Genomic DNA, 27,329 nt, shown 5'->3' on the forward strand with positions numbered 1-27,329 from the left:
CCAAGCTCCAAGGTTAGCACAAGTCTCATGCCTATTGGGAAAATTGCCGTGGGCTTGGCTGGAAAGCAACAGAGGTGCTCTAGGCCATGAGTATGGTCCTAGCTAGCCAAGACAGTCAGATTCCCTTGCCTGTTTATCAGTGTTGCCAGTCTGAAAATCTGATAGAAAGTGCATCCTGATCAGCATGATAAATGGAATTTTGCATGATAATTATGTTTACAGCGGATCAGATGTACTAATAACACATCCCCTAAAGACTTCAAATGAGCTATAAAAGAATGAAATTTCTGCTGAAAATGCTGGCAGCAGTAGTATTAATCGTGTAAGTTACAGCTGATAATTGTCTTATTTCATTTGAATGAGGCAGTCAGCTATTAATGGCTTGCGTTCTGTAGTACCTAAACAGCAGACTGTGCAAATTTGTCACTCTGGATAATATAGTTATTAGCAATGCATCCTAATGGACATACTCTAGTGGCTAGGGAAGGGAAGAAGCATTGCTGTTAATTTCTAATGCTTGAATTCTAATTTAATCTCTTACATAAAAATACTTGCTTGTGTGCCTTAAGGAAGAGAACTTATTTTTCTTATCTATAAATTGTTTGATGTAAGACAATGCCTGAAGTAAAAAAACAAGCTCTCTTTGTGGTTATTGAGGATTGAAATGGCGAGTGACTAATTAGCTGTCTTGTTCCACTTATCTCTTCCACACTGGCGATATGAATGAACATCTTACCCTTGTTTTTGTGTGTATGGAAGATCCCACCGTTCTGCACATCTGTTACAGAGCATGCATAAGTGTGCAAGTGCATAGAGATACACATTTATATAATATAGACGTGACCTGAAAACCTGTTAGAATGAGTTACCAAGCCTAGTTTTTAAAATACCAGTAAAGTGAAGTCCAAGTCGATTATCATACTAGGTATTGTGCCAGGTTTACTGTTAAATAAAGATCTTGTAGGTAACCAACCACATTTAAAACCCAGCTGGTCCAAGCTAAATTACTTTTTGTGACATCCTAATTCATTTGCATTCCCAAAGCGTGTTTCATTTCATCTGCGGTAAGTTGAGCTGCAGATAGTATCCCGGAGGAGCTCGCTTCTAGCAGTCCTAACCCACATCCTTGCTCTGGCTCATTAATCTGTAAATCCTTCAAAATTTCTCTCCCATGCTATTACATCAAAGCATCCTCGAGGAAAACATGTGAGCAGAATCCTGAAATGTGTTCCCTTAGCATAAGAAGGACTCTGTGTGTTTCATTAGGCAGTACTTTGAGGGTTTTTTTCTGGGGAAACAGGCGGAAAAACTGCTTGGAGATGCTCCGTAAAAATTGTCCTTGGTTCCTTGTAACCCTTCATCAACTTAATTCATTGCTAACGAGCTGCAAGTTCATTGCAATTCATTGCAGAGCTTTAAAATTGCCATTGAGTCAGATGACAAAGTGCCTTATTTTATGTTATCAAGACAAGTCCTCTACTTGATGGAGGACTAGGCAGGAGCATGACTCTGAAAAGTCTTGGGCCCCTTGTCTCTAAAGGTTGCCATTGGAAGTGCAGTGATTTTGTGAAGAGAAAGGGAGAAGGAGACCAGAAAAACAGAAAATCATTGCTAGCTTACATCCTCATAGGTTTTATCCTCATGCCTGCTCACCCTAGGGAAATGGTAATGTCATTGATTTGTTCCAGGCGGATAGACAAAACCTTGAATATCAGATATATCCATTTCTTCACTGGCTTAGTGTTTTTTCTTCCTAAAACTGTCTAAAAAGTGCATGTGTATAAATTAGTTAAACACCAACAAGAAAAAATACCAATAAAAGTGTTTCCCAGCTGAAGAAGAGCTAAATACTTTTTTGATTCAATAGTCACGGCTTTTGCCATTCAAAGGTCTATTACTCTGCCTAAGGTTGTACTTAGCATTCCTGCAGTCGTACCCACAACACTGTTCCTTCCTTTCAGACCTTGGAAATCATTCAGACTAAATCAGGGTAAGGCACCTTAGCTTTGACAGGACTGACCACTGCATCAGCTCAGATTCCTGTGCCAGGTGTTTTTTCAGGTCTGGTGCTGGGATTTACTCCTATACTTCCAAGACATTTGGAGATGGGTACCTCAGGCAGCCAGCTTTGGCTGCTGGGAAGATTGGGGAGGGCTGAATGGTGTCTTAGACCCTTCTAATGCTAACTTACGGCAATCCCTTTGACAAGGGAGAGGTCAATCATCAAATGTGGGATTGTGAAAGCCATCTCTGCCTCTGCTGAGCCACGGAAGCAGGGGAGGGAGAGCTGCTAACAAACTGCCCCTCCTGGGACTTTACTGTCATTTTTAGACTTTTTGCCCACACCTCCAATGTGCGTGGGCCCCATATGAAGTAACGTACAGGGTATATAAACTCACCGTACGCAGCTTAATGTTGGTGTTAACAGTTTTTTTGTGATGGAAAGACCTGAGTAACTCAGATCCTCCAGACTTCCTGCAAGGTAAGGGTGTCAACCCATTCTCAATCATCTCTGTGAGAAGACGGGTTGCAACTCTATTATTAATGGATGCCTTATCTATTTGTTTTCTCATATGCACCGTAGATTAGGTCAGGTCAAGTGCTCAAGAGGCGTTTGAAGTGGGTCACAGTGACATTAGGGGTAGGACAGCCAACCTCTTCCCTTCTTCATTGCTTGATATGAATACCGCATCTTTTGAGTGTGCTGGGGAGAGGCTGAACATGTCTGGAATCATCACTGGGGGTTACTTGGTACAGTGATCGGTGTGCTTTAAAACAGCTGCATGCTCTTGCATCTGCCTGAGCTGCTGCTGCTGGTTCTTCTGGCGTGACTGTGCATGGAGATAGTGAGCACAGCACTGACATGGGTGAACCAAGGCAGGAGTGCTCACCAAGTATTTAAACATGAAATTTGGGTTTTGTCCTGCCTTCTAATAATGCTGGTCTTAAAGCTGACCTCTAAAATTGCACTTTCTTGGCCAGATTTGTTGCTGCGAGATTCATTTTATTGCTCTGATAATAAAAAGTATCAGTAGATCCAGTCTAGCAGAGTGGTCTGGCAGCTTTCTTTACTTGATTAATCTGGTGTTAGAATAGAAAAGAATAAAATATTTCAATTGGAAGAGACCTGTAAAGATTATCTGGTCCAACTGCCTGACCACTTCAGGGCTGACCAAAAGTTAAAGTTATTAAAGGCATCATTCAAATTTATTGGAGGTTTTTTTTTTCCCCCAAACTGACCAAAAGCTGACATCTCGATACTGGGTATTTGCTGGCCAGTCAACTAGTAGGCACCTAGAAAAAGTCAGTCCTCTTATAATTAAGTAATTTGCTAAGTTTAGGAGACTGCTCAGATTGCCAGAATAAGCATTATTTCTGTACATCTGACTGTTTAGCACATTGAGAGTACATGGGCAAAATAAGAATATAAGTGGCCTAAATTTGGGACCTCTCAAGGTTTCACAGCCAACTCTTTATTGGGTGGCAGAGTAGCAAGCGTTCTCTGAGTGAACAGGTGAGGATGGTGCCCTTGGAAAAGGCTATTTGCAGTAGAGAGTAGGGGAGATGCTTTCTGAGCCTCCAGCCTTTGCTGACTGTGCTGTGTGCTCTTGGGGAAGTATTGATCCTGGGAAAGGCTGTTCCTCAGCCTGCAGATGCAGACTGCATTTGCCAAGTCGATGAAAAGTTAATTATGGTGCTGCTGGGTACTGTCTGTTGTGAAAACAGGCAGGGAGGCTTCTTGGCAACGTTCTCTAAATATTGAGTGCTACTGTACCACTATACCTTAACAGTGAGCAAATGATACAGCTACACAACCAAATGTTACCAGTGTTATGAAGATCCCCATAATACTCGCTTACTGCAAGTAGGAAGAAGTGACAGTTCCTTGCAGAGATCTGATCTTTTAAATTGTCACCCTCTAAACCATGATTAGTCTTTGTACGTGTACCTGTGAAAAACTATGCCATTGTGTTCAGTTTGTAGCTGGTCTTTCACAGATCATATGGACTGAATGTTCTGAATGGAGTAAACTGGTTTCTGAAAACATTTACATTTTTAATAGAGATCTGTGCCAGGAGAGAGCAACCTCACGCTGGGAATGTGCCAATTACGGTATGCCATGCTGAGCAAGGGACCTCAACAGAGAGAGAGAAGAGAATGATCTAATCCTCCCCTACCACCTATCAACCCTGTGCCCGGTCACAGTGGCAGGGATGGAGGGAGAGGAGGTGGTTTGCTTTTCCCAGAGCAGTTACGCTGCTTGCTCCAGGTATGTACCTGGCAAGAAAAGCAGGGGGTACCAAGCTCTCTTTTGCAAGCCTCAGGCTCACAAGCTTGTAGGCATATTGAAGCAGCTCTACTGGACAGCAAGGATCTTCCTTTACCCTAATAATGGGTCTTTTTGTACTGTTTTTGAAATGTCTCCATTATTGCAAATATGTTCTTAAGTAAAGCATAAGCAAATGCAATGTTTTAAGTAAATATACTTTTATGTACTCAGATATCTTTGGCATTAAAACTGACTGTGTGTGGATAGCAAACAAGAAGGCATTAATTCCTGTGGGTGTAATAATATTTAAAATTATGGCATCTTACATTGTCAGAGATATCACAGATACCCAAAAGTATTGGATATCTAAGCTACCCAATATTTTACTTCTCTTCACCATGTGAATTGGCTTGGGCTTTAGCAATGCATGGCCAGGGAGAAGAGGGCACCGACTCCTGAGTATGTAATAGGATGATGGGAAAAGCACCCAATCCCAAGGGAATTCTTAGCAAGGGTGCTGAGAACTAGATCCCAAGTATGCACTAGTAAACACTCTGATTGCCACCAACTATACCAGCGTTTATACCTCATGCAAGAAATGCCTCATGCTAGCTTTCCCTTCTTTGGTTTGGTCTTTATGTTGTGCTCACAGGACTTCCTTTTTTTTTTGCATCAAAAGAACTTTATCGAGGCAATTCACAGTATCTACAATACGTTTTTTTAGCAATGAGATTTATTAAATGCCTGTTCAGATATCTTCTGAGTCTAATGCCAAGATGTGTGATTGCAAAATATGTTTTCCCAGGTAGCACATGTGCATCTGGACGTAAGACAGGCATACGGGGTTGAGCTGCAGGTAACCTAAGAAATACCGTAAATGAAATAAAGGAAAACAAACAGGAAAAGGTAGCAGTTTTAATTGCATAGTTATATATGCAGGCTAGAATTAGTCTTTTTTTTCAAATGGCTTGGTCATGCACATACGTTTCCATGTGTTATGGTGTCTACTGCGTATAGCCTTGACTCGCAAGTGAGTTTCTTAGTTAATTCAAGAACTTTGGTTGCTCTGAAATACAACATTATAAGATTTGATACTTTAAAAACTGTTCTTGCAGTGTGGCTTATTCAAGTAGTGTCCTCAGTTTAAGTGTTGATCTTTCATTTCTTGGGAATAGGTGTTTTTAGGATGTGACTTCTAAGGAGCAATGTTGCTTGTGGGCAGACCTAAATATTCATCTTTTTACAATGCATAGAGTTTGTTAAGCAGAAGTGGCACGTGAAGCATCTGTTAGATTAATGTTGGTCAGACAAAGGTTATTATGGTGGGGGTTTCGCTGTAGAAAAAGGACATAAAGATGGAGAATTTGTATGTTCTTTACACAGCTATTGTATCTGCTTTGTCAAGCAGCTGTGTTTTCATTAGTACAGATGAGTAATCTTGCTTTCCCTTTGCTGCTTTTGAGTGTCTTTAATTAAGCTGGTGCCCATTGATGTCTTACCCTGATAATACGTTAGATTATGAGGTAATGGCTGTTCCAAAAAATATAGCTTTGGCAATGTTTGGGCATATTCAAAGTAAATCACTGCATACAAGCTTTCTGAAAGCTGTCACATTGCTGCAGAGTCAGTAAAGTGAAGACAGCGAATCTGTAAATCAACGGTTACAAATAATAGAGGATGTACATTTTAGGCGCTTTAGGATCTGTGAGAGCTCTACTGTCTTTAAAAGAATCTCACTGAATTGCAGCTGTAGCTCCTCATTATGTCTTGGGTACAGCCAACAGTAGGAGGATTGGATGTAGAGGCGACTGCCTGCAGAGGGAAGATGGTAGGTTTGAAACAAGCATCTACAGTGAATTGGGAATCCAGCTGGGGAAGGTGAAAATTAAAGAACCCTGAGAATGAACAACATGTGGTGATTGCTATTCCATTCTCTCTAGGATCAGCCCTGTTTTTTTTCTTCGCTAGAGGTTTCATATCAATACCAAATTTTTAAAGTATTTCCTCCTGGAATCCTGTCTTCTAGTAAGACTAGTAATTAATATATCAAGATGAATTGTGCAAGGTGCTAAAAAATATCAAAAAAAAAGTTCTACTATACCTTCTGTTTTCATGCATGCATGCATAACCACATACACCCATTTGTAAATGCTTTGACAGTGAACAGCTTGCTTCTCAGCAGTTCTAGTGTAAGTGCCCTATCTCTTCACGGTGCTGGTAGTCCTGATTTTACATTCCGTGTAGGCAAAGCCAGATGATCCCTTTGGACACAGGAATGGCAGAGCTGTGCTAGAGTCTTGTGGGCCATTTAAATGAGCACGTGTGTAAAGCTACGTAATAATTTGTGAACAGAGCATTATGTCGCATTGCCAGGCCGTGAAAGTTCAGCAGAATACTTCAGTGTTGTCATGCTGATTTCCTTCATTCTTTCTTACTTCTTTCTTTTAAAATCTGTATTTAACATGAATATTATTTGTACAGAAAAAAAATCCTACCAGTGGGATGGCAGTGTAGATATTTTTTACACTGAGATGTTAGGTGCAGTCAGGTCAGCAGGCAGCAGTTTGAGTGCTGTGTATTTCAATGCTTCTGCCTTGGGTACTGAGGAAAGATGAGACTTGGAGAAGGACTTGGATGGCAGTGTAGGTAGGGTACTCAGAGCAGGGTGGACATTTGGTTTGGGTGGAATCTGGCACGGAGGCATGTTAATGCTGTAGCTTCCTCCTCTTGCCCTTGTTTTCTCCCCATCTTCCTGCTTACCTCTGAAGGTTTGGAGACCAAGGAGACATTTGGCATGGTTTCATTCTCCTAATTCTCGCTAGCCTGAGGTATGAAGGCCTCTCTCCTTGCAATATGTATCCCAAGAGGTTGTTGGGGTTCCCACTACCCCAGGATTTCTGTGCTTTCCTTGTCAGCCCACTGCAGAAGACTGTGCATGTTTGCATCCTGGCTGCACACAGCCTGACAGCTGAATGGAGGTCTCTTGGTATATTCTCTGTGTGTTTGGGTGGGTTGCTGAATTAGCAAAATAACCCATTTGCAGCGTGCACCAGATGCTTTTAACTCCCATTGTGGGCATCCAATATGCTGCGCAGCTTGGAAGTCCCAAATGGAGTTTGATGTTCTTTGCAGAGAATGGCTCTGCTGCATAATTATGATATCACACGATTAAATACTGCTTTATGTCAATTTGGGTAGCTGCTGAAAACTCTGTTTCCCTTAATAATTTTTAATAGTCTTAGGGTTTGTTTTTCCTGTGTTTGTCTTCCTGTGATATTGGCAAAAGATAGGAACGAAATGAGCTGGGACATAGGAATCCCAGTAAAAACTTCAGAGGCAGGGTGAGAGGTGACTCATTAGCAGGTCTTTCATCTGGGATCATGCTGGGTCATGGAGTCAGGGGTCAGGAAGTGAATGGAGATTCATGCACAGCTGATGTCTTGTGCAATAATTCAGAAGACTGTATTAATTGATGGCAGCTTAGGCCTGAGAGTTTGGGTAGAGGTGTTCAGCTGGCCAGCTTACAGGGAATTGGAGAGAAAATATAAATATAAAATTTATATATTACCTATTAGGAGTAATAATTAATAGCGTATATTACATTATCTATTACAAGTACTAATTAATATAATAATATATATTATATTTTTGTGATATATATGTTTATGTTAAATCTTTGTTTCCATTCTATCATCCAGAAGACTGATCTTAGATCTTGTTGAATAATCTCCTTGTTTCCCTTTTACTGTTCAAGCCGGTTTGGTGCTGGAGGGAACAATGTGAAGTACAGTTGCAAAACAGAACTAGGGTGTGCTGTTCCTGTAGGGTCAAGATGATGCTCTGCCTGGTTTGACTCATGGGAGCTGCACATCCAGAGCATGTTTTGGTAACTCCCCAGAGTGCGTTTGCAAAGGACTAGGTTGGCTTTTAGGCATCAGTAGGTTGGCTTTTATGAAGTTCCTTATGAAGTCCAGAGCTGGCACCTTTCAAAAGGGTCTAGGACAACTCTCTGCAGAAACAACTCTATACGGGGACAACTCTGTGTGGGATACCTCTAAGCCTGACCCTAACCTTAAGCCCAACCATGAGCTTAACTCTAATATGGCTCCCATAGAGTTGTCGCTTGGAGAGCTGGCCATGGATAGTCATGTCTTCCGATTCAGAAGGGTGGCCAGATGGCAGGGGGAGACCCACCGCTTACATTTACAGGTAGGCTCTGAGGTATCTAGACAGGTATCCTGATTTCATTCCCCATCACTTCAAGTTTTATAATGACTTTCTTTCCACTCTCTTTGTGTTCATATCTAGGATAGGACAGGATACATCTTTTCTGATGAAAGCACAGTGAAAATAAGGAATTCAGTATTTTCCAAGTCCCGAGCGGTCTTGTGCTTTTCTGATGTTCCCAATATTAGAAATGTGGTTGTCACCGGAGGGTCATAGCCCTGCCATTTTAACCTCTAGCTCATGCACGTTCATTTTACCTGGCCACCTGAAGGGAGAAGGTGACCCAGTGGGCCAATGGTCTTCAGCTGCTGAAACATCTTTGCTCTTCCAGGTTTTCCCATCAGTGTTAACACAGTCAACAGATGTTGAAATGGTTAGCACTTGTGTGTCCCATCATTCAGTTATCCCAGACAAAGTGGAGGCTTGCCCTGAGGGATGCTTTGGTTCTGGGAGCAAGCAGCACCCACGCTACTAGCTTCAGCTGTTGTAGGTTTCTAATCTTTACAGAATCAGGGTGATCTACCCACAACTTCCACAAAAAATCAGACATGTTTAAAATGCAGCTTCTTCCTACTTTCATAGTTGTGTTAGAAAGTCATTACACATGGATTTATTTTTTCTTATCTCTTGGATTATCATCAGCTTCCTTCCTTCTTTCCTGGATTAATTTATCCAGTGTTCTGATTGCAGCTCTATTTTTTTTTTTATCACCTCTTGTCTATGGGGCTTAAGGTTTTGTGTATTTAACATAATTGAGCTGAGTATTTTGCAGCAATTGACAGTGGAGATAATTTTCCACTGATTGTTGGGTTGATTACAGTGAATCATTTTGCAGTCTAGTCACTTTGGATATTTTCTCTTTTGGTTACCGACCTGCTTTGTTTTATTTCTCCTTGTATTGTATTTCCTTTTTACAGCTGAACCACGTTACCTGACTTTAGAGAGGAGAAATGGTGACAAAATTTTAGGTTTTAAGAAGCTTCCACAGAGACAGCTGGTCAAAGATAAATCCGTTATGCAAACAAGGTCATGAATATCTTAGAAAACAGCCATTTAAAATACCAAGGCATTAAATATCTCTTTAGTCTTTTTCCTTGGACTGGGATTGGAGTTTGATTGTAGGGTGTTATTTCTGTGCTCGTGTAAAAATTGCACAGGGAAGAGTTAGGAAACAAGAAAAAATATTTGCAGTAGGGGTTTAAGGGAAAGTGTTATTTTATGGTTTTAAAACAAAAAAAACCCACCCATGAGTTGCATGAGACAGCGACCAAGAATGTCCTGCAGGGGCTGATCATTAGAACAAGGAAGTCACCATCTTTCCAAAGCTCAAATGTTTTCTTCTGTGTGCAGGGAAAGAGACATGAGCTTGGTGTACCTAGGATGTGGTAGTTAGACCTGGAGCAATGTTTTTTAGACTTTTCATGAACAAGGAGAAATTAACATTTTTATGGCAATGTCTTCAATTTTTAGTTTTGTTATTAAGGATAGTTTTATTTTAGTGTGTTAGCTGGCTGACATTATTCTTTACAAGTTTTAAAGCATTTCATTTTGAAAATGCATCTGCCTAAAGACCTATCCAAAATTATGAATCCTGTATGAGTCATGTAGTGCTATTTTGTTTTGATCTGCATGTAAATACTCTTCCTTAACAATGGAAGGATTTTCCCCTAATTATTATTAAAATGGGACATTTTTAAGTTATAAAATTAGTATCCGTGTAGCTTTACATCAGAATTGACAGAAGAAAATATGGGACAACACGCAGTGATCAATATGATCCAAGTGAAGCCATTTAATCGAAGTTCACAACACATTTTATACCTTACTTGCTGAAGCAAGCCATTGTTTTGCAAGCTGATTTGACAATTCTCCATTAGCAACAAGTAATCATTGGTTACAATACATTATTATATTTTCTCATGAGAAACAGCTATGTGAGCATTTCAGTCTACAAATTGATAGACTACAAAGTAACAAGTCAAGGACTACGGAGGAAAGCTTCCCGTGAGAAATGAGAGGAGTATAAGGTAGAACAACTCTCTATTGTTGTAAAGAAAAACCTTGAAGACAGTGTGTTAGTTACAGCAGCTGCTTCTTCTGCAAAGTTAGCTTTAATTCTGGTGCAAAAACTGTGAGGGCTTATGCTAAGGTGCCTTTATTTCGTTTAGCATAAGCTGCTCAGTGCTTGGGGTGCTCAGTAAATGTCCTCTGGTTCGTAACCATCCATCACAGAACGATGGTGATGTGTGCTATAAAACAGTGTGGGTTATTTCAGTGCAAACGTGTATGTATACCAGCTGCTATAGAATGTTAATCAAGTTTTGAAAAATAACTCTTTTCAAAGTTGTATAGACAAGCCCTGACTGCTTGCCTGAAGAAAGATGATAAATTAATTTAAATATTAAACACCAGTTGAGGCTATTAATTTTTAATAAAGACAATGGAAAACTGGTTTTGCTTGTATTCCCTGGAGCACCTTTTCCAAAGCTTTGGTCTTCCAAATTTTTTTTTCCCGTGTGTGTGTGGCACAGGATGTGACTTTGTTCACAGCAGGCAGGTTCATTACTTGGCATTTCTGGTATAATATCCAGCTGTGGAAAGCTTATAAAATATTGGTATTTAGGTCACCTTAATTAGACCTCGAAATAAAGATTTAAGATAAAGTGGAATAATTGCACATACTTCCTTGCAGCTGAGCTGCTTCAGTGAAAAAAGGGTGCAATTCTCAGGCAGTATGAACTGATTTCAGCAGAGTTGCTGCAAATCCATATCACCAGTGGTCCTGTGATTGCACAGAGAGCTTCAGCAATTTTCTGCTGAGTTGGATGCTGTAGTGGACGTCCTCACACTCACTACTGCTCATGCTAGCACAGGGTGAGGGATTGGGCTGTGGCAGCCTCCATTTATGTCACTGCAGGCTTCTGTGTGAACTGTGCTTCTTCATTGCTAGTGATTTAGGGGGTGCATCTGTTTCCTTCCTTCCTTCCTTCCTTCCTTCCTGGATCAATTTATCCAGAGTCGTGCTTATATTCACACTAGTTGAGAGGGAGATCAGATATCACTGCTCCTCTTCCAAGCCTGAGTGAGCAAAGAGTTCTCCCCCCTTCCCTGTGCAGGCTTGCTTGCCACATTAAGTTCCCAAAATACTGCAAATCACTAGCAGTGAAAATCAATGTGAGCTCTTTAGTGTGAAGAGAGGTGTCAGTGATACCCAGCCAGCCTGTGTGCATTCATGGTTAGCAAGGAAAGACCAAGAAGCGGCATCCCTGGGGCTGGGTTTAAGAAATTACGACCAAGCAAAGGATGCCAGAGGAATCTGAACAACCAGCAGGCAACTGGATGACCATGATTTAAAGCTGCCCTGGAGATGATGAAATGCAGTTCTGAGTATTACTGCCAACCAATGCACCTACCTTACTAACAGATGCAAGCATAGGATCTTCAAGCCCACCTCTGCCAAGCCATTGGCGATGAAGTTGAGGATGGTGCATAACTTAGGGCAAGGAGACACATCGGGGAGGGTTGCTGGAATATGTATCTGGTAGTGTACAAGCACCTTACGGCATCTAACAGGCCCCTGGGGGAATTACTGTGGGACTAGTTTGATACATTTAGACAAGGTGGTGCTGTTGTTTATCTTTCTTTGACTAACAACATGCAAAATATGCTTTTGGTGTTGTAACAGCACAGGATGGGAGGGTGCCATCATTTAAGTGTGTTATTAAGCTAATAACATATAAAGAGATATTAAAAAGCAACAGCTATCATCTGGCACATCAGTGGTGCTGCTAGTTGTAACTTCCAGCTTTTGTTTATGGACCAAGGTAACTGAAAATGGAGGGGGACCTCCTCCTGATCTGAATTTCTCCCTGTAAGAGCATCTCTGCTCTGTGGATGAAGCTGAGGAAGCACCCATAGGTGCAGGAAACAGTTGTTTGATCACTTCTTCCTTGTTTATGCCAGCAGGTTCAGCACACTTTGAAATGCAGACTTTATTTTTTCTTGGGATTTTGAAGGTATATCCTATCTTGCACCGGATCTTCTAAAATTCTAGTTTAGACAAAGCCTGAGGGGATTTAGGTTTGCATATTTTCCTAAGAGGATTACACTTCCAACTTAGTTGCTCTATAAATTGTTTGAGGTTTTTTTAATGCTTTTCTAAGTACACAGAAAGCCACATAGACATTCATACTGTCCTGAAATGTGTTGTCTGGGTGTTAGTGATAGAAATCTGGTGTTTGAACTGGTAGTAAACTGAATCACTGAACCTCAGAATTAATTTCAACTGAAAACTATTTCAGTAATCAGATTTGCAGCACGGCTACAAGAACAGTTGTAGCAGCACAACTGGAGGGGCTAGCAAATTGCAAGAAGGATTAGAAACTGCTTACACACTGGCATCAGAGAAAACCATTTGTTGTGAAAATACGGTCCCGGAATAAATTAATGAGCACCCTTCCAAGCACCGGAGTGCTCATAACACATTGGGGTTGTGGAAAATCTTTACTTGCAGATCAGGGGAATAAGGCATCTTGGTGGGAAGGACATGAAGGTAATTGGGTAAAAATAGTGGTGGTCTATGAGGACTTTTGATCATTTAAGTTCATATTCGTAGATTCACTATGAGGTACTGTACAGCTCAGCAGTGATCCCTAGGAGTGATGGGTGCTGATGCTCCATGGGCTAGCTGGGTGCTGCAGCACAGTGCCTTCGATCTGCAGGCTGTCACAGCTGCTTAACACCAACAGGGTCGTTCTGCTGATTGCCAGCTTAATTTTTCACGATGTGCCTGTGCATGGGCTGTATCTTATACATTTTTTTTTGTATTTACGGTGTTTTCTGGAGGGTTGGGTGCAGCTCCTCATTTTGTGCTGCTGTTGAGTTGTTTGGAGGTTGTACAGCAGCAATAGCTGCTAAAACCAAACCTGTACTAGGGTTTCTTCCCTGCTGGCTGTAACAGCCAGAAAACTTGAAATGCTAAGATTTTCTTACCTCATTTCAGTGAAGGTGGAGGAGGCATCTGACTCAGCTGTAGAAAACTGGTTTAAAACTCATCTTTGCTGCTCAGAGGGATGGTCAGAGCTCCTTTTTAAACTCCTGGTTTGTGCCCGGTGCTGCCAGCTCTGTCATCTTTCTTCTCTCCAGTCGCGTCTTACAGGAGTGATGGGGTGGACATTGCTAAGAAACAAGGGGCATTTATTTGTTATTCTTAATAAATAAATGCCCCTTGTTTCTTAGTAATGCAAAAAGGGGCAAAGAGAAGCGTACCTTGTGGCAGTGTGAACGACAGACACTCTCTGTAGATCTACATCTGCGTTATTTTATCAGAGAACTGTACTTGTAGCTTCACAAGCTATGCCACAGCAAATGGGTGAGTGGTGTTCGGTGAGTGTTATACCCTTGAAGGGAAGGAAAACCTGAAAGCACAAACTGAGGAGGCTCAGCTGTTGGGAAGTTATAGCTTCTGTTTTGCTATAGAACCTTGTGTGGAGTAGGTTTGCTTCTGGCTGGGATCAAATTGATTTCATAAAAAAAGCAGAACAGAATATTAATAACCAAAGGTACAGCTTGGCTAATGAACAGCAGTTTGTGAGCTTTACTGAATAATAACTCTGAGGAGCTTCTTATTTCCTGTAACCCATGGTGATCTTTTGTGTTCTGTTTTCTCTGCAGGCGTCGCCTGATCTCTCAGCGTTCTTCTTTGGAAACTCTGGAGGACATCGAGGAAAATGCCCCACTGAGGAGGTTATTTGATTTACTTTCTCTCTAGTTCTTTGTCTATAGGGCACTTGTATGGACATACTTGCTGTCCCTGTGTGTGTTGGAAAGTAGCTGGGTATTCACGTTAAGGCATTCTTCATAGTGGGTAAAAATACTGAAACCTCATGCACCCTACAAGGTGGTAGGTGACATGAATTACATGTTCCCTGGCTTTGATTATTAATAAAAAGTCAGTATTTAAATAAAATGTCAGGAAATAAGTCAGATTTGATTAGCAGGGAAGTTTAGTTGTCACTAACAGTAATGACTAGCCTCTAACATAGTACCTTTAAAAAGTAAGTACAGCTGGTTTAATAAAGTAAGCTTTTGAAGGCTAGTATTTTTAGTATTCATAATTTTTATGGCTTTTTATCATTTATCTCAGCACACACAACCTTATTTTGGTAACCAACTTTACTGTCTCTGTTGGCTGAAAGGTTTGTGACTGCTGCCTCACTAATAAATCTGCTCCATTCTTGTTATATCAGCAGCTTCAGTGCAGTTTTATTTCTGCGTCCAGGAGGCCATAGCTTCTCTGGGGGATGCAGTAATTAGGCACTAGGCAGTCCTCTGGGGAGATGGAAAATGGAGCAACTGCTTAATAGTTCAGAAATGGGTTGATCAGTAATCTGACTGGTGCATGGTATGCATCCAGGTCAGCTGTTCAGCAAGGCAGCAGCTTAATTTTGAATGTCACTTTATCTTGGGACCTGTAATTCAACTGGTTTATATTGATGTTTAGCACATAGCCTTGTTTATCCACATGCAGATTGGCTTCTCTCCCCACCTCAAAGCAAAGACTTAATAGCAGAGGCTGTACCAACTGGCCTAATTACCAAGGCTTGATTATTTTTGCCAAGCTTACTGTTGAATGCTTACCAGCATGTTATGAAGCATACTCATAAATGATTCAAACATGTATAATTGACAAAAGGTAAAAACAAAGTATGGTTTACGAGGCAGTAATTTTACTTGCTAATTTGTAGAATTGCTGGTAGAACCTCTCTCTTGGTGGTATTTTCACATGAAGAAGCTAACAAGGCTAATTGCAACCAGATGGGGAAGGAATCTCAAGGACTTTACTAATAGGAGGAAGGCAGAATGGCATAATGATGGAGTCCACCCCTCCAGCTTGTGAACATGCACGGTGGCGTGTGGGTACAGCAGTGGGGTCTGGCAGTCCCTGGTGGCTTGGGACCAGTGGTCTATGATTTCAGTGCAACGAAAGGACCTCTTGGGCTTGGGAAGCTGCTGAACCCTGCCTACATGCAGGAGAGGATGGAAAATACATGTTAGAGGGGCTCAACACAGAGAGACTGTGCTGGTCCCATATGCCGACAGAGAATGCTTGTCTGGTAGCTCCTGTGGAGGATGCAGCAGCTGGGGTCCAACATCCCTGGCCACGCAGTGAGCGCAGGAGTTATCTCCAATGCCTGAGCGCCATGCCAAGCCTTGCAACAAAACAACACTAAGATGAAACAGAGAAAGCTTTCACATGCATTGTGGTTTCAGCTGATTAAAAAGAGCAAGGCTGGAAGGCAGGGGAATATTGCTGTTTGTCTCATCTTTCCACCCTCTGGCAATTTCTTTCTCTAACTGCAATTTTAAAAGTGCGTTCAGATGTAAAATAGATTTAAGGATTAATGTTTTGAAGAAAGAGGGTTTATTTTCCTCCCTAAGGTAATTTATTTTATTTTGTGTTGGTTTGTATGCTATCAGGAAAGTGAAAAGTAACATTTAGAATTAATAGGAATTATCCATACAAAGAAGAGATTTTAAATATTTCTAAAATTAAAACAAGAAAGAACTTTCCTCAGTAGCTCCTTTATCAATAGCTGAGTAGGATACAAAAGCATTGGTGTTGGTGTGAGGGGGAAAATCGCGTATATACCAAGTTTTGGTTTAGTTTTTTTTTTCCTTCTGAAAGCTTGGGCTAAGCTGTCGTAGCAGATTACAGGAACATTTATTTTGCTGAGATTTTTTTTATGATGTGTTTTTTTGCGTGAAGGGAGGGGTGGTGGTGCCTTTACTTATTTTAAATTTTTTTATTATTATTTGAGCTGTCACATTTCCAGACTTATTGTCTTTATTGTTGTTGCTGATTCCTAACACAGGGTGACTTGAATCATTTGTCTCGTCTTTCCTTCCTGCCTTTGTGTAGACTTTTGGCCATACAGCAGGGAACTGAGTATTTTTATTTTTTTCTTTCTCCCCACACTGATTTATTTTTCAGATGTCGGACACTCTCAGGATCACCCAGACCAAAGAACTTTAAGAAGGTTCATTTTATCAAGAACATGCGGCAACACGATACCAGAAATGGCAGGTACTGTGCATCCAAGGGCTGCTTCTGCAAAGGCACAAGGGGAAGGGCTGGGTCAGCATCCCTATGCAAGAGCACAGCGTGCCATTGCCACTTACCACAAAATAGGCTGTGAAGGCGCAGGCTGCGTTGCACACTCCTTCCTCAAGTGAGTACAAGTCAATGGAAGTGCTAGCCCATAGATTTTTAAGACCTCTGTCTCCTTGATACAAATCACCTGCTTAAACGGAAAATCCATAGTGCTGTTGGAGTAAACTAGACATAATCTGGTTGCATTTCTTTGAGGGTAGTGCCAGGTGCCAAGTGTGAGAGGGGTGCATAACTGAACCTGCCTGGAACGAGTTTAGCAATAGCTGAATGACATTTCAGCGTGTATTAGTGCATACAATGTGCTGGTGGATAAACACACGTCTGGAAACGGTTGTGGTAAGGCCAGGAGTGAGATCCTCGTCTTCAGAGCAGACAGAGGCAGAGAGGCTCCCAGGGAATGTGTGAGGGGAGCAGCTGTGGCTGCAGCACACCCCGAGCTGGGATGTGCTCTGCCCACATTGCAGCCCTAGGCACCAGTGGCACCTGTACAGCAGCAGTCACCTGGGACTTTTTTTACTGCATGGTGCCTGTCGTGATGTTCCCATCAGCAAAATACATCCTTTATTGTAGTATCATCCAACTAGGAAGAGACACTAGCTCCTCCCTGCTTATAAAGAAGACACCTGCCCTCTCTGTTTTTTCCCCAAGACGGTTTCCCCATGTGCTTCATGATTTTATTCTTGTCCTTCCAAACCTGAATAGGTTTGAAAAAGGCTGCCTGAACAGGTTGCATGTGGACTAAACCATCCCACTGAGAGCTGACCCTTGCACGTACCTGTTCTCATGTAGCTGCCATGGGTGAGAATCCCTGTATGTTCCTGCGGAACGATTTGTGCACGTAGCCTGTGGTCTCCATCAAACACGGAACCATGTCAATAGAAATTCTGACATTACATTGAACTGCAGGTTTTATGAATTGAAATCTCGAGCAAAATCTTCCTTGCAATTGTCCTCACACGTACAATTAAATGCAGTGAAAAGTAGTAATCAACATAGATACTACAGAAGGGGGCTCTGAGAGACGACAGCTTTTTAGAAATGGCTTTTGTAGCAGACACATGCAGAACTGGTGACTTGACTATTGTCTGACTAGCAGCTGATTATTGTCTTTACAACAAATACATTCAGAATCAAAACCTGAAAAGCAGCCCTCTAATTTTAGTCTGGTTTTTGCATAAATAGGTGTGTACTCTGGGAATTTCTTACAGCAAAAAATACTTATTCATAACATATGCAAATTCCATGCAGAACAAGTAATTTCTGCAATATATATGTGTAAAATGCATGCATAAACTTCATAGAAGTACTGCCTGACAAAAAATGAATAAATACTTAATTTGTGAACTCATTTGTCCATCTATTGAAAAAAACAAAAGTATTTTTAAGATATGTGCAGCATTTTGTCTTAATACATAGATCAGTCATTATGTCTGATAATATAACTGAATATATTTCTTGCTGAGAAGATATGAATAAGCTTCTGTTATTCAGCTGGCTTCTTATCTTTATCAGCAGACACAGTTTTCCAGAATATTTCCATAATCATAATAAAGATCTCCTTATCTAGCATACAGATAGAATAAGATACGCAGTTTTGGAAATGCTTTTCATCCTATAGGCAAAGAGCCACAGCCGTATTAGCTAAAAATAAAGTGTAAAGTCAACACTTTGTGTCACCCCTAAAGCCAGTTAGGTGTAGCCCTAAGTAATCTGAGCACATACCCTGTTTTTTCGTGGGTTGTGGATGCTGTTGCAGTCACTAGTCACAGTTAATAGGCATTCAGGATTAAAAGGACTTCAGGAAAGTCAGGTGGATCTGCTTCATGTGTTCACCCTGAAATAACAGAATTTCTGAGAACCTTAAGACATGTAAAGAAGGTATCCTCCCTCTTTCCCTGTGACACAGAGGAGCACAGCTATTACAGCGGATAGAAAACCTTTCTGGGACTCCTTCCCATGCCCAGGACCTCATTCCAGGTGGCTCATGTATGGTCATGCAGGAAGCAAGCACTGAGCCAGGCTGAAGTCAGTCTCTCTGAGCTCTCTCTGAAAACCCTGACCCTCACAGCATGGCAGCGTTTCATTTATTTTGAGGTACCCAGCTATGAGAACATCTGCGCAGAATATATATATATATATATATATATATGGTGAATTTGATAGCTGGGCTTTAAAATAGCTTGTGTTTCAGTAATTGTTTCACTGTGAGTGTCACAGCAAAGAAAACAGCAGCATGAGTGATAGCTTGAGGCTTGTTTCTCTCCTAACTGCCCTTATTTGTGATTCACAACCTGTGAAGTCCTGCAGCTCTGAGAGCTGTTCCCTGGGAATGACACATGCTGGGCAATGATGCTCTAGGTCCAGCCTTCAGCAATCCAGCAACAAGGCAGGACTGGCTGTGGTTAAAATAAGAGTTCAGCTATTCCAGCCCAGAGAAGAACCACCTGTACAACAGACCACAGCTTATCAGCAAGTCCTTATAAAGCTTCCTGTTGATGGTTCTGTGCACTGGTAAAACCGGTTTCTTTGGATTTGTAGGATGTGGCTTATTAAAGGAGTTGGAAAGTTAGGTTTCCTAGACTGTATTATCAAAGCAGTCTTGTAAAATAACATATAATAAATTTTCCTATTAAAAGACAAAGACAAGTTAACCCTAACATACAAATTAGTGCAGGTAGCCACTAGAGTGTGGTTTTACCCACTTTAGTCAGCAGGCTTATTGGTGGTATAAGCTGTTAAGTAGAAGATTTCCTATCTAGCAGAAACAGGCCGCAGAAACAGGCCACAGAAACAGCAACCTGAGCTGGCTGAACAAACAGTTCATGGTGAGAATAAAACAAGAACATTTCTAGAGTCATCCCATATAGGAGATACAAGAGCAGTAAAACAATGCCCCTTTCCCACCCTCTTCTTATCACTTTCTCAGGGGTTTTTTGTTACTATACATACAGTGCCATGCCAGGGCTGAACGGCATCCAAAGGGAATGAAAGGTCTGGCTTGCTGCCCTTTTAATTGTGGAAACACACATACGTGCACTATGTATGAGGCTGACTATTTGCAGTGTCCTCAGTGTTCGTTGTTATTCTCAGCCACCTTCCAATGTCCACAGTTTGAGCTTGGGAGGCTACCACCCAGAGAACATCTGTGGTTTGTGTATTCACCTTTGTGTGCAGGGCAGCAAAGTCGTGGTAGTCAAATATCATCAATCAGGTATGAGAGAAGAGGCTACTATATTCTGCATGTATGTGGTACGTATGACGTATATTGCATTGCCTGATCACAGCCTTTTCATGCAACACAAACCTAGAAAGATGCTAAAGCAAACAGACATTATTCTTCTTCAGGTCAAGTGAATTACTGCTTCTGTTGAGAGCCTTGTGTTCAACAAGTTTTTGTGGTTTCATGGCATGCACCTTATTAAAGAAACTGGAAGATTAGCTTTTACAGTCTCAGACAGCTGCACATTGTCAGAGCATTCTTGCAAAGTAATGGTTGCTCTGAACCATAGTAATTAGTACAACTTCTTGGTGAAATGTGAGAATTAAGAGAGTGAAAACCTTTTCATTAACTATAATTTTAAACACGTCTAGGTTAGCGATCAGGGCATGTAAACTGACTCAAGCTGCTTCTGATGAAATATACAGAGCTGCAGAGGATTGTAGGTGCTCTTTGAAGAGCTGAAATCCAGGAAAATGTTTTATTTCCCAGAAACAATAATTCAATTTTCTTGAACAGAAGCCAGCTTCCATCACACCTGCTTCTCCACTTTGCCATCCCTCAGAATATTTTTATTTTCCATGCATATCATCCGATCTTTAAGTAAAATGTCTTTGTATTCCTCTGTGCTGAGCTTCTGACCACTGCCTTCCCTGCTTCTCTTCCAGTCCAGTTCCTAAGGCTGTTCTGCAGAGGTCCCCTCTAGCAGCTCTGCAGATGAGATTTTGTGGCATCCTGGCAGTGGAGGCCATGAGTTCCTCTCCTGCTCTGCCTGGGAGATCTTTATGTAAAGAGAGTCCCCCAGTTTATGAAAAGACAGTCAGTACTTGGGTCCCAAGGAAAAAAAAATTGGAAAAAAACTGGAGGCTAGGCTGGTTCTTTTTATTTCCATTGTCATCTGGTACCTTCCAATACACACAGAACAAATTTTCTGTGGTAACTTCCCGCTGTTGTCTCTGCTTGTGGGTCTGGAAGCACCAGTTTGTTTTTCTTTAAGAGTTGTTTTTTTTTTTTTTTTAAGGGAGGTGTAGGGTGTTTATGGAAAAGTTGTATTTCCAGAAGAAGCCAGAGGGAGTGGGGAGAATATGCTTAGTGGGTACAGTGGTTTTCCAAATTCAAAGATGCTTTCTGATGTCAGCCTTGAAATCTGTGCCAAGTTTCATACATCAGCAAACAAGGCTTCCAGTGAACAGGCAAGCTGTTGTGTGTAGCAACCATTCAGCAATAAGCTGTGGCAAGCACAAAATTAATCATATGCCAGGTTCTTTTTTGCTTGCAGATTGCCTTTCTCAAACGTGAAAAATTATTCCCCTCTGCTTTATAACTTAGTGCTGCACCATGAGACCATCTTACAGGATCTGAGATATTTACCATAGGTAAGGTGTGTTGTAGCATTGAGACAAACAATGAAATCATGCTTTATTTACTGCAGGAGAACTTCCTAATGCTGTATGCATGTTTATTACTGGAAACCTTTATTAAAAGGTAAATGCCACTTTGCTTTTAAACATGCTTTTAAGAAATAAAATAGTATTGCTATAACATAATGATCCAGGAAAAGGAAAATTGTTCATTCTGCATTTTTCCAAGCACTGCATGTAGCAGCTCTCTTGGGGATCTAAACCTTTTCCAAGAACAATGACTAAGCTATTCCCTTAAGGAAACAGTGTTTTAATAATAGCATAACTGGTATGAGATTTATAGGTGTAAGTGGTGGGGTTTGGACAGTAAAGAACAAAATAGCTTGCTAGCTTTGTTGTCCAGCTTTGACAGCATAGGACAAAGAATGAAAAATTCAAGTGAAATCCTCGCATATAGATCTGTAGCACACAATATCAGAAATATCAGTGTTGAAGAGAAGAACAAGGAAGTGCAGGAGCCCTGACAACCAACCTAGCAGTAGGTCCTAGCATTTGGTCCACAAGCAGAGATTTTTAGACAAGTAAAATATCAGTAAGTTCAAACACTAATCAGATTGTAAGATGGCACAATTCACCATCGCTGTGTCTTAGAGGAATTTGAGGGGATGCAGCCTGTTAGCCATGTTCAGAAGGAAGAAAGGACCTTTTCAGTGTACATTGTCCAATTGTTGTTGTCCTGGAGGTAATAAGGAAAAAGAGTATATTTATAAACAATCATTTATTTATTGACATTTTATATCTTACCTGTTGATCAAACTTCTCTTGGGTTGTGGCCAGTTTGCATCTCCCAAAACTATAATTATATAGCTATTGGCATTCCACGCAGTTTTATGGAAAGTGGGTATTGACTGCAAGGCGATTTTGATGTTGCTTAATGACATGTGGGAGCTTGATGGCTAAAGGCAACAATATGGCTGTAAAACAGATAGGTTGCTTTAAAGTATTTAATTTAATGGCACAGAGTGACTTTACAGATGCTGCAGAGATTTGGAGACTGGTTAAAAATACAAAGTATTTGCTGTAAGAGTGGCCTGGATTCTGAGATAAGCTCTGTGCAGCAGATAATGTATGCTTTCATGCAGCCAAATCTTGAGCTGCCTGCCTGTAAGGAATGAAGGCGAGCCATGCTGACAGGAGGAGGGATTCAGCCCTGACAGTTAGTGACTGAGATAGACATGGTGCTGGAGGAGAAGGGTGAGGAGCTGTGGGATCAGTCATGACTGAGTTGTCAGCATCATAACCAAGAGGGCTGATGTGATTACTGAGCGCAGAGGTTGGCAGGCTGTCAGGGCTAGACCTGTCTTGAAGGTAGAACTGAAAGATGTGATGTTTGTATCTGCCACCTGTGCAACTGCTGAGGCCAGTGATACTGCCTAGAGACCAAGAAGAGCAGTGGGGAAAAACTGGAGAAGACTGAAGGAGGAACATCAAAAACAGTGAGAGGATTTGGAAGCTAATGATAATAGCAGACTTTGAATTCATCCATGAATCAGGCTATTTAAGGAACAAGAAGATGAAAATCAAGGGAGTCCTTTGGTTTAGCAGAGCAAGGTCATGACCAGCAGCTAGAAATTTTTGTCCTATAATTGCAGACTCCCAAGTCAGCCACAGAGTTGTGGTGTGCATCGTGGGTGGGTTTTGGTATTTATCATCTGGGTTGCTGCTGGATTTGTCTGTTTGGTTTCAGGCATAGTGGTCAGTTGTCAGAACGGCTTCTTGTCTCTCTGGGTGGACTCTCTTCCCCTAGGACTTAGAAAATAACATCTATCCTGGATTCCAAGTAGAATGTGTTCAATACAGTTCTCCTAGAAAGCCCACAGAGGGATGGCACTCCACTACTCGTTCGCTGTGTAAGTGTATGGCAGAGGCTTCAGCACTTTCATAAAGACTCAGTAGCACGATGCCCTACCTATGAGATAAAAAAGAGAAGGGAGAAGTCATCTGTTATGGAAGGTGTATGATTACAAATTCTTCAATGCTAACATCTGTTTCTTTGCTTATTGTGGTGGCATTTTTAAATTTTAGTCTTTGATTTCTTTTATTTTCTTTTATATTTTAGAATAGTCCTTATCAGCAGCAGAAGATCCTTCTGTAGCATATTTTCAGTGCTGCCATACCGAGACTGTACCCAAGTCGGGTATGTATATTTATACATGTACTACATAGTATTTCTGGGCCTGCATGTAGACCTGATAACGGACAACAGCATGATGGAGGCTAATGCTTTTGCATATCTGCTCTGAGAAGAGAGAAATGCACTTAGAAATATTCACCTTGTGGAACATTACCAGGTTAAAACTTCAGCTCTCAGTCCCCACTTTATTTATGTGTGTTGTGGTATCTTGGATTATTAAACTGGAGAAAACTACCCCCCTGAAATCAATGTTCTTGAAAAATGCACTGTTCTTATTTTTTCTTCTGACTTCATTCATCTTTGACGAAACGAGTCCTCTAGGTAGCACAACTTTTATTTTATAAGCAGTCTTAGCTTTCTCATTCTCCCACCCAAACACAGTGCTACTGTATCTAGATTTCCAGAACTGTAGGGAAATAATTTGATTTAAACATAATGCCTTTTAACTGTACATTTATCTGTTGGTCGAGTCATTCAGTCAGTGAAAACAGATTGTTTTGGCCACAATACCATACAGGATCTTAGCTGGTGTAAGCAAGGTCCATGGAGCTGCCTTGCATCCCTCCACATATTGCAACACCAGACCTCTTGTAGAAAATTTATGCGCATTGAAGCAGTCCTCCAAAGACTGAGAAAGCTTTTTACTCTTCCACTAAAACTGGAGAAGTGGAAGAAACTGGATTTGGCTAGGAGACATTGGTATGCTGTCCATTGTTGGACAGCTTGCTGTGTGCCTTCAGAGGTGCAGTGCAAGGCTGGGAAGGGCCGTGCTTTTTGGCAGCAGCTCCGTGCCCCTGGGCTGGAGGAGTAGAGCACGGCCACCACAGCTGCTCTCTGGAGAGCTGAGAGTTGCCAGTACTTGAGGTCAGCTCAGCACCTTCATGGCACAAGATCTGGAGGAAATACTTAGTTGATACCCTTAGGTGGGTTTTAAAGACCCACAAATCAGCTAGAGTCAAATTTATCCAGTGCATAAAAGATTAATTTGGTTCATATTTTTCAGCCATTTATATAATTCTGGAGAATGATTTACCACAAGCTGCTTGTGCATTGGTAATTCAAAATGAAGGGAGATTATTTCTAATGCACAAAAGAAAGGAGGCAGCTTTGTAAGGAAGTGGATTTGGTCTCCTGTCTTTCATAGTAATTTTTTTCTCTTAGTTAAACTGGGATGAGACATCAGGCAAATTCTTGACAGACTGGCAGCTTTGGTCGTTCTTCTTGGGTACACTGTCATCCATTTATTGTCATTGCACTGTGGCAATTGCCTCTTTATTGAAAATCGAATAGATTTTGAAATGCTGATGACTGGTTGTACCTTCTAAATTACAGTAGTAACGAGCCCAGCTGCAAACCTAAACATTATTTCAGCATGTAATGTCTTGTACCATACTTGCTCAGCAAGAAGGGCATGGGATGAGAAGGTAGCTGGTGCCAGTACAAAACAATCCAGCCCTGTTCCCTTTGCTAAAAAGCCAAAATTTAAAGAAATGCTTGCTGTCTTTCTTCCAAAGCATAAGAGGAAGAGAGAAACAATTCAATGGCACCTCCTTCCAGGAACAGCTGGTGCAAAGAACAGATGAGGCAGTATAGCATAAACTGTAGCCACTCTGTTCAGGCTGTGCAGTTTTTGCTTGCTTCTCTACACATTTTGGATGTGTGGTAGGAGGGGGAGAGACACTGGTACACTTTTGAAGTGTTGTAGTGATAGCATACTGCAGCTTTGCTTTCTCTGAATCTCTGGATCGCAAATATCTATCCCTGGGCAAGACGTCCTAACTAATTTTTGCTCTGCAAACATTACTGAATAGTTTAGGAAAAGAAACAAATTGTTTCAGGGATCCTCGGGCACGTCTGTAAGTAACGCAGGCTGGACTAAGGCCTGATAGGAGCAGGAGAATGGGATAGGCATGCACGGAAAGGGGATGCTCCATGTGAGAGGAGCCCATGACAGAGCTGCTTCTCCTTCTCTACCTCTCTTCTGACTCACAGGCACTGCAGCCAACGAGGAAATCTCCAGGCACAGCTGTGCTTTAGGGAGGCTGCCAGCCCCGTTATATTGTAGGCAGCACAGAAGAGCTGTACTGTATCAGTGCTGGCAGCTGAATTGCACTAGCAGGTCCATTTTTAAAACCTATCTGAAAGGCAGTTCCTTCAGACACAGCTAAACTCTGCATACTTGGCCAGAGTGGATGAGGCAGCATCACACCCTTACCAATGAGGTGCAAGCGGTGCACTGTGGCCCTTGTTTGCCCACCTTCCATACTGAGGTCAAGCTACAATAGCAAGAACCCTTCCCAAGCCCTCAGTGTGTTTTTAAGTGATTATACAAATACAAACGCAAATGGAGGTCTGAGGGAATGTGAGGAGGAGAGCTGTGTAAGTACATGAGGAGATGAAATTTGAGCTGTCCTCTGGAGTATCTTTCCCAAGTAGCTCTCTGTGGCAGTTAGGCAGCTGCCACCTCACCGGAATGCAACTGGGAGCAGGCTTTTGAAGGGAAAACATACTCCAGAGCAGCACAGAGGCTGCCAGTGGTGAATGGTAGGTTTCGCTGCCTGCAGTTTCAGAATGCTGATCCGTTGGTACTTGCTGGGGCTGAAAAGATAGGACACAGTGTGCAGGGAGAATTACTTTCTTCAGTTTTCTCTGTTATCATAGAATCACCAGGTTGGAAAGGACCCACCAGATCATTGAGTCCGACCATTCCTATCAACCATTAAACCATGCCCCTCAGCACCTCATCCACCCATCTTTTAAACACCCCCAGGGATGACGACTCAACTACCACCTTGGGTAGCCTGTTCCAGTGCCCAGTGACCCTTTCTGTGAAAAATTTTTTCCTGATGTCAAGCCTGAACCTCCCCTAGCAGAGCTTGAGGCCATTCCTCTGTGTCCTGTCCCCTGTCACTTGGGAGAAGAGGCCACCAACCTCCTCTCCACAACCTCCTTTCAGGTAGTTGTAGAGTTATGCTGAAGAGTAGCTAATAGTACAAATAGTACAAAGAATGATGTGATGGGGAGAAAAAAGCCAAGCAAAAAAGTCATCACTAGAATTTTCTATCCTGAAAATTTTTATTTGTATCTGATAGAGACCTAATGCTGTTGTTTATAGTGGGTTTGTGCAAGGGAAGAGAGGAGAATGTAAACTAAATTGACAAAGGTTTTGTGATGTGTTATCTCCCACTGGAGTCTCTGAGATGCAGATACTTTTGTGGATCTGAGCCATAAATTCTCCTCTGTGGGTTTGGCTACATTAAGATTGCTCATGTCTTTGCTTGTAGCATGAAGACAGGCACAACTTCACCTGTTTCTGTGGCCAAGTGTACAGTAATGGGCAGGAGCAGAGCTTGCTTTTCTTCCCCCATCTAGACCCGTAGAGCAGCTGTGAGAGCAGACAAAGCCAGGTGAAAGCAATGTAAGGAAGGCTATACTGCAAGTCAGGAGCTGAAAGAGGTGATAAGCATCTTGCCTACTGGCTTTCTTTGGCCCCCAGCATCCTGCAGTGTTAAGACCAAATTCATCAGACCCTGCGCAGGGTTTAGTGGTGGCTAAGGGCAGTGATGAGACAGCTGACCTGTGCTGCGAGCCCTATATCAGTGTTATTTCCTCTGCTGTTAACACACACACAAATTCTCATTGTCATTACAGGCTGGTCCACTGAAGCAGGTAGTGCATACAGAATCCAGCAGAACTGATAATGTTGCCTGAATGTTTGGCTTTGGTTGTGTTTTTATGAAATACAAAGTCATTGTGTGATGCACAGGTTAGAGGCAAGGCAATTCAAAGGCTAATGTACTGCAGGATCAGCTGTGCAGTTGCTATTCTTTTTTCCGATATATTGGAAATCCTCGTGGCTACAGGGTATTCATGACTTGGATTTTTCA

The 27,329-nt window shown here is 41.7% G+C and overlaps 1 protein-coding gene across 1 annotated transcript in view; it reads left to right on the top strand.

Annotated features, from left to right (window-relative positions):
• The window catches only part of CABLES1 (Cdk5 and Abl enzyme substrate 1), a 76,133-nt gene that overhangs the window by 22,568 nt on the left and 26,236 nt on the right, over positions 1-27,329 (top strand). Inside the window, exons 2-4 of the mRNA XM_069853951.1 lie at positions 14,171-14,242; positions 16,491-16,583; positions 23,368-23,445. Of these exons, the coding sequence (XP_069710052.1) occupies positions 14,171-14,242; positions 16,491-16,583; positions 23,368-23,445 (243 nt within the window). The remainder of the gene's footprint in view (positions 1-14,170; positions 14,243-16,490; positions 16,584-23,367; positions 23,446-27,329) is intronic.

This window comes from Phaenicophaeus curvirostris, chromosome 3 (assembly GCF_032191515.1).
Source record: "Phaenicophaeus curvirostris isolate KB17595 chromosome 3, BPBGC_Pcur_1.0, whole genome shotgun sequence".
Lineage (NCBI taxonomy): Eukaryota > Metazoa > Chordata > Aves > Cuculiformes > Cuculidae > Phaenicophaeus > Phaenicophaeus curvirostris.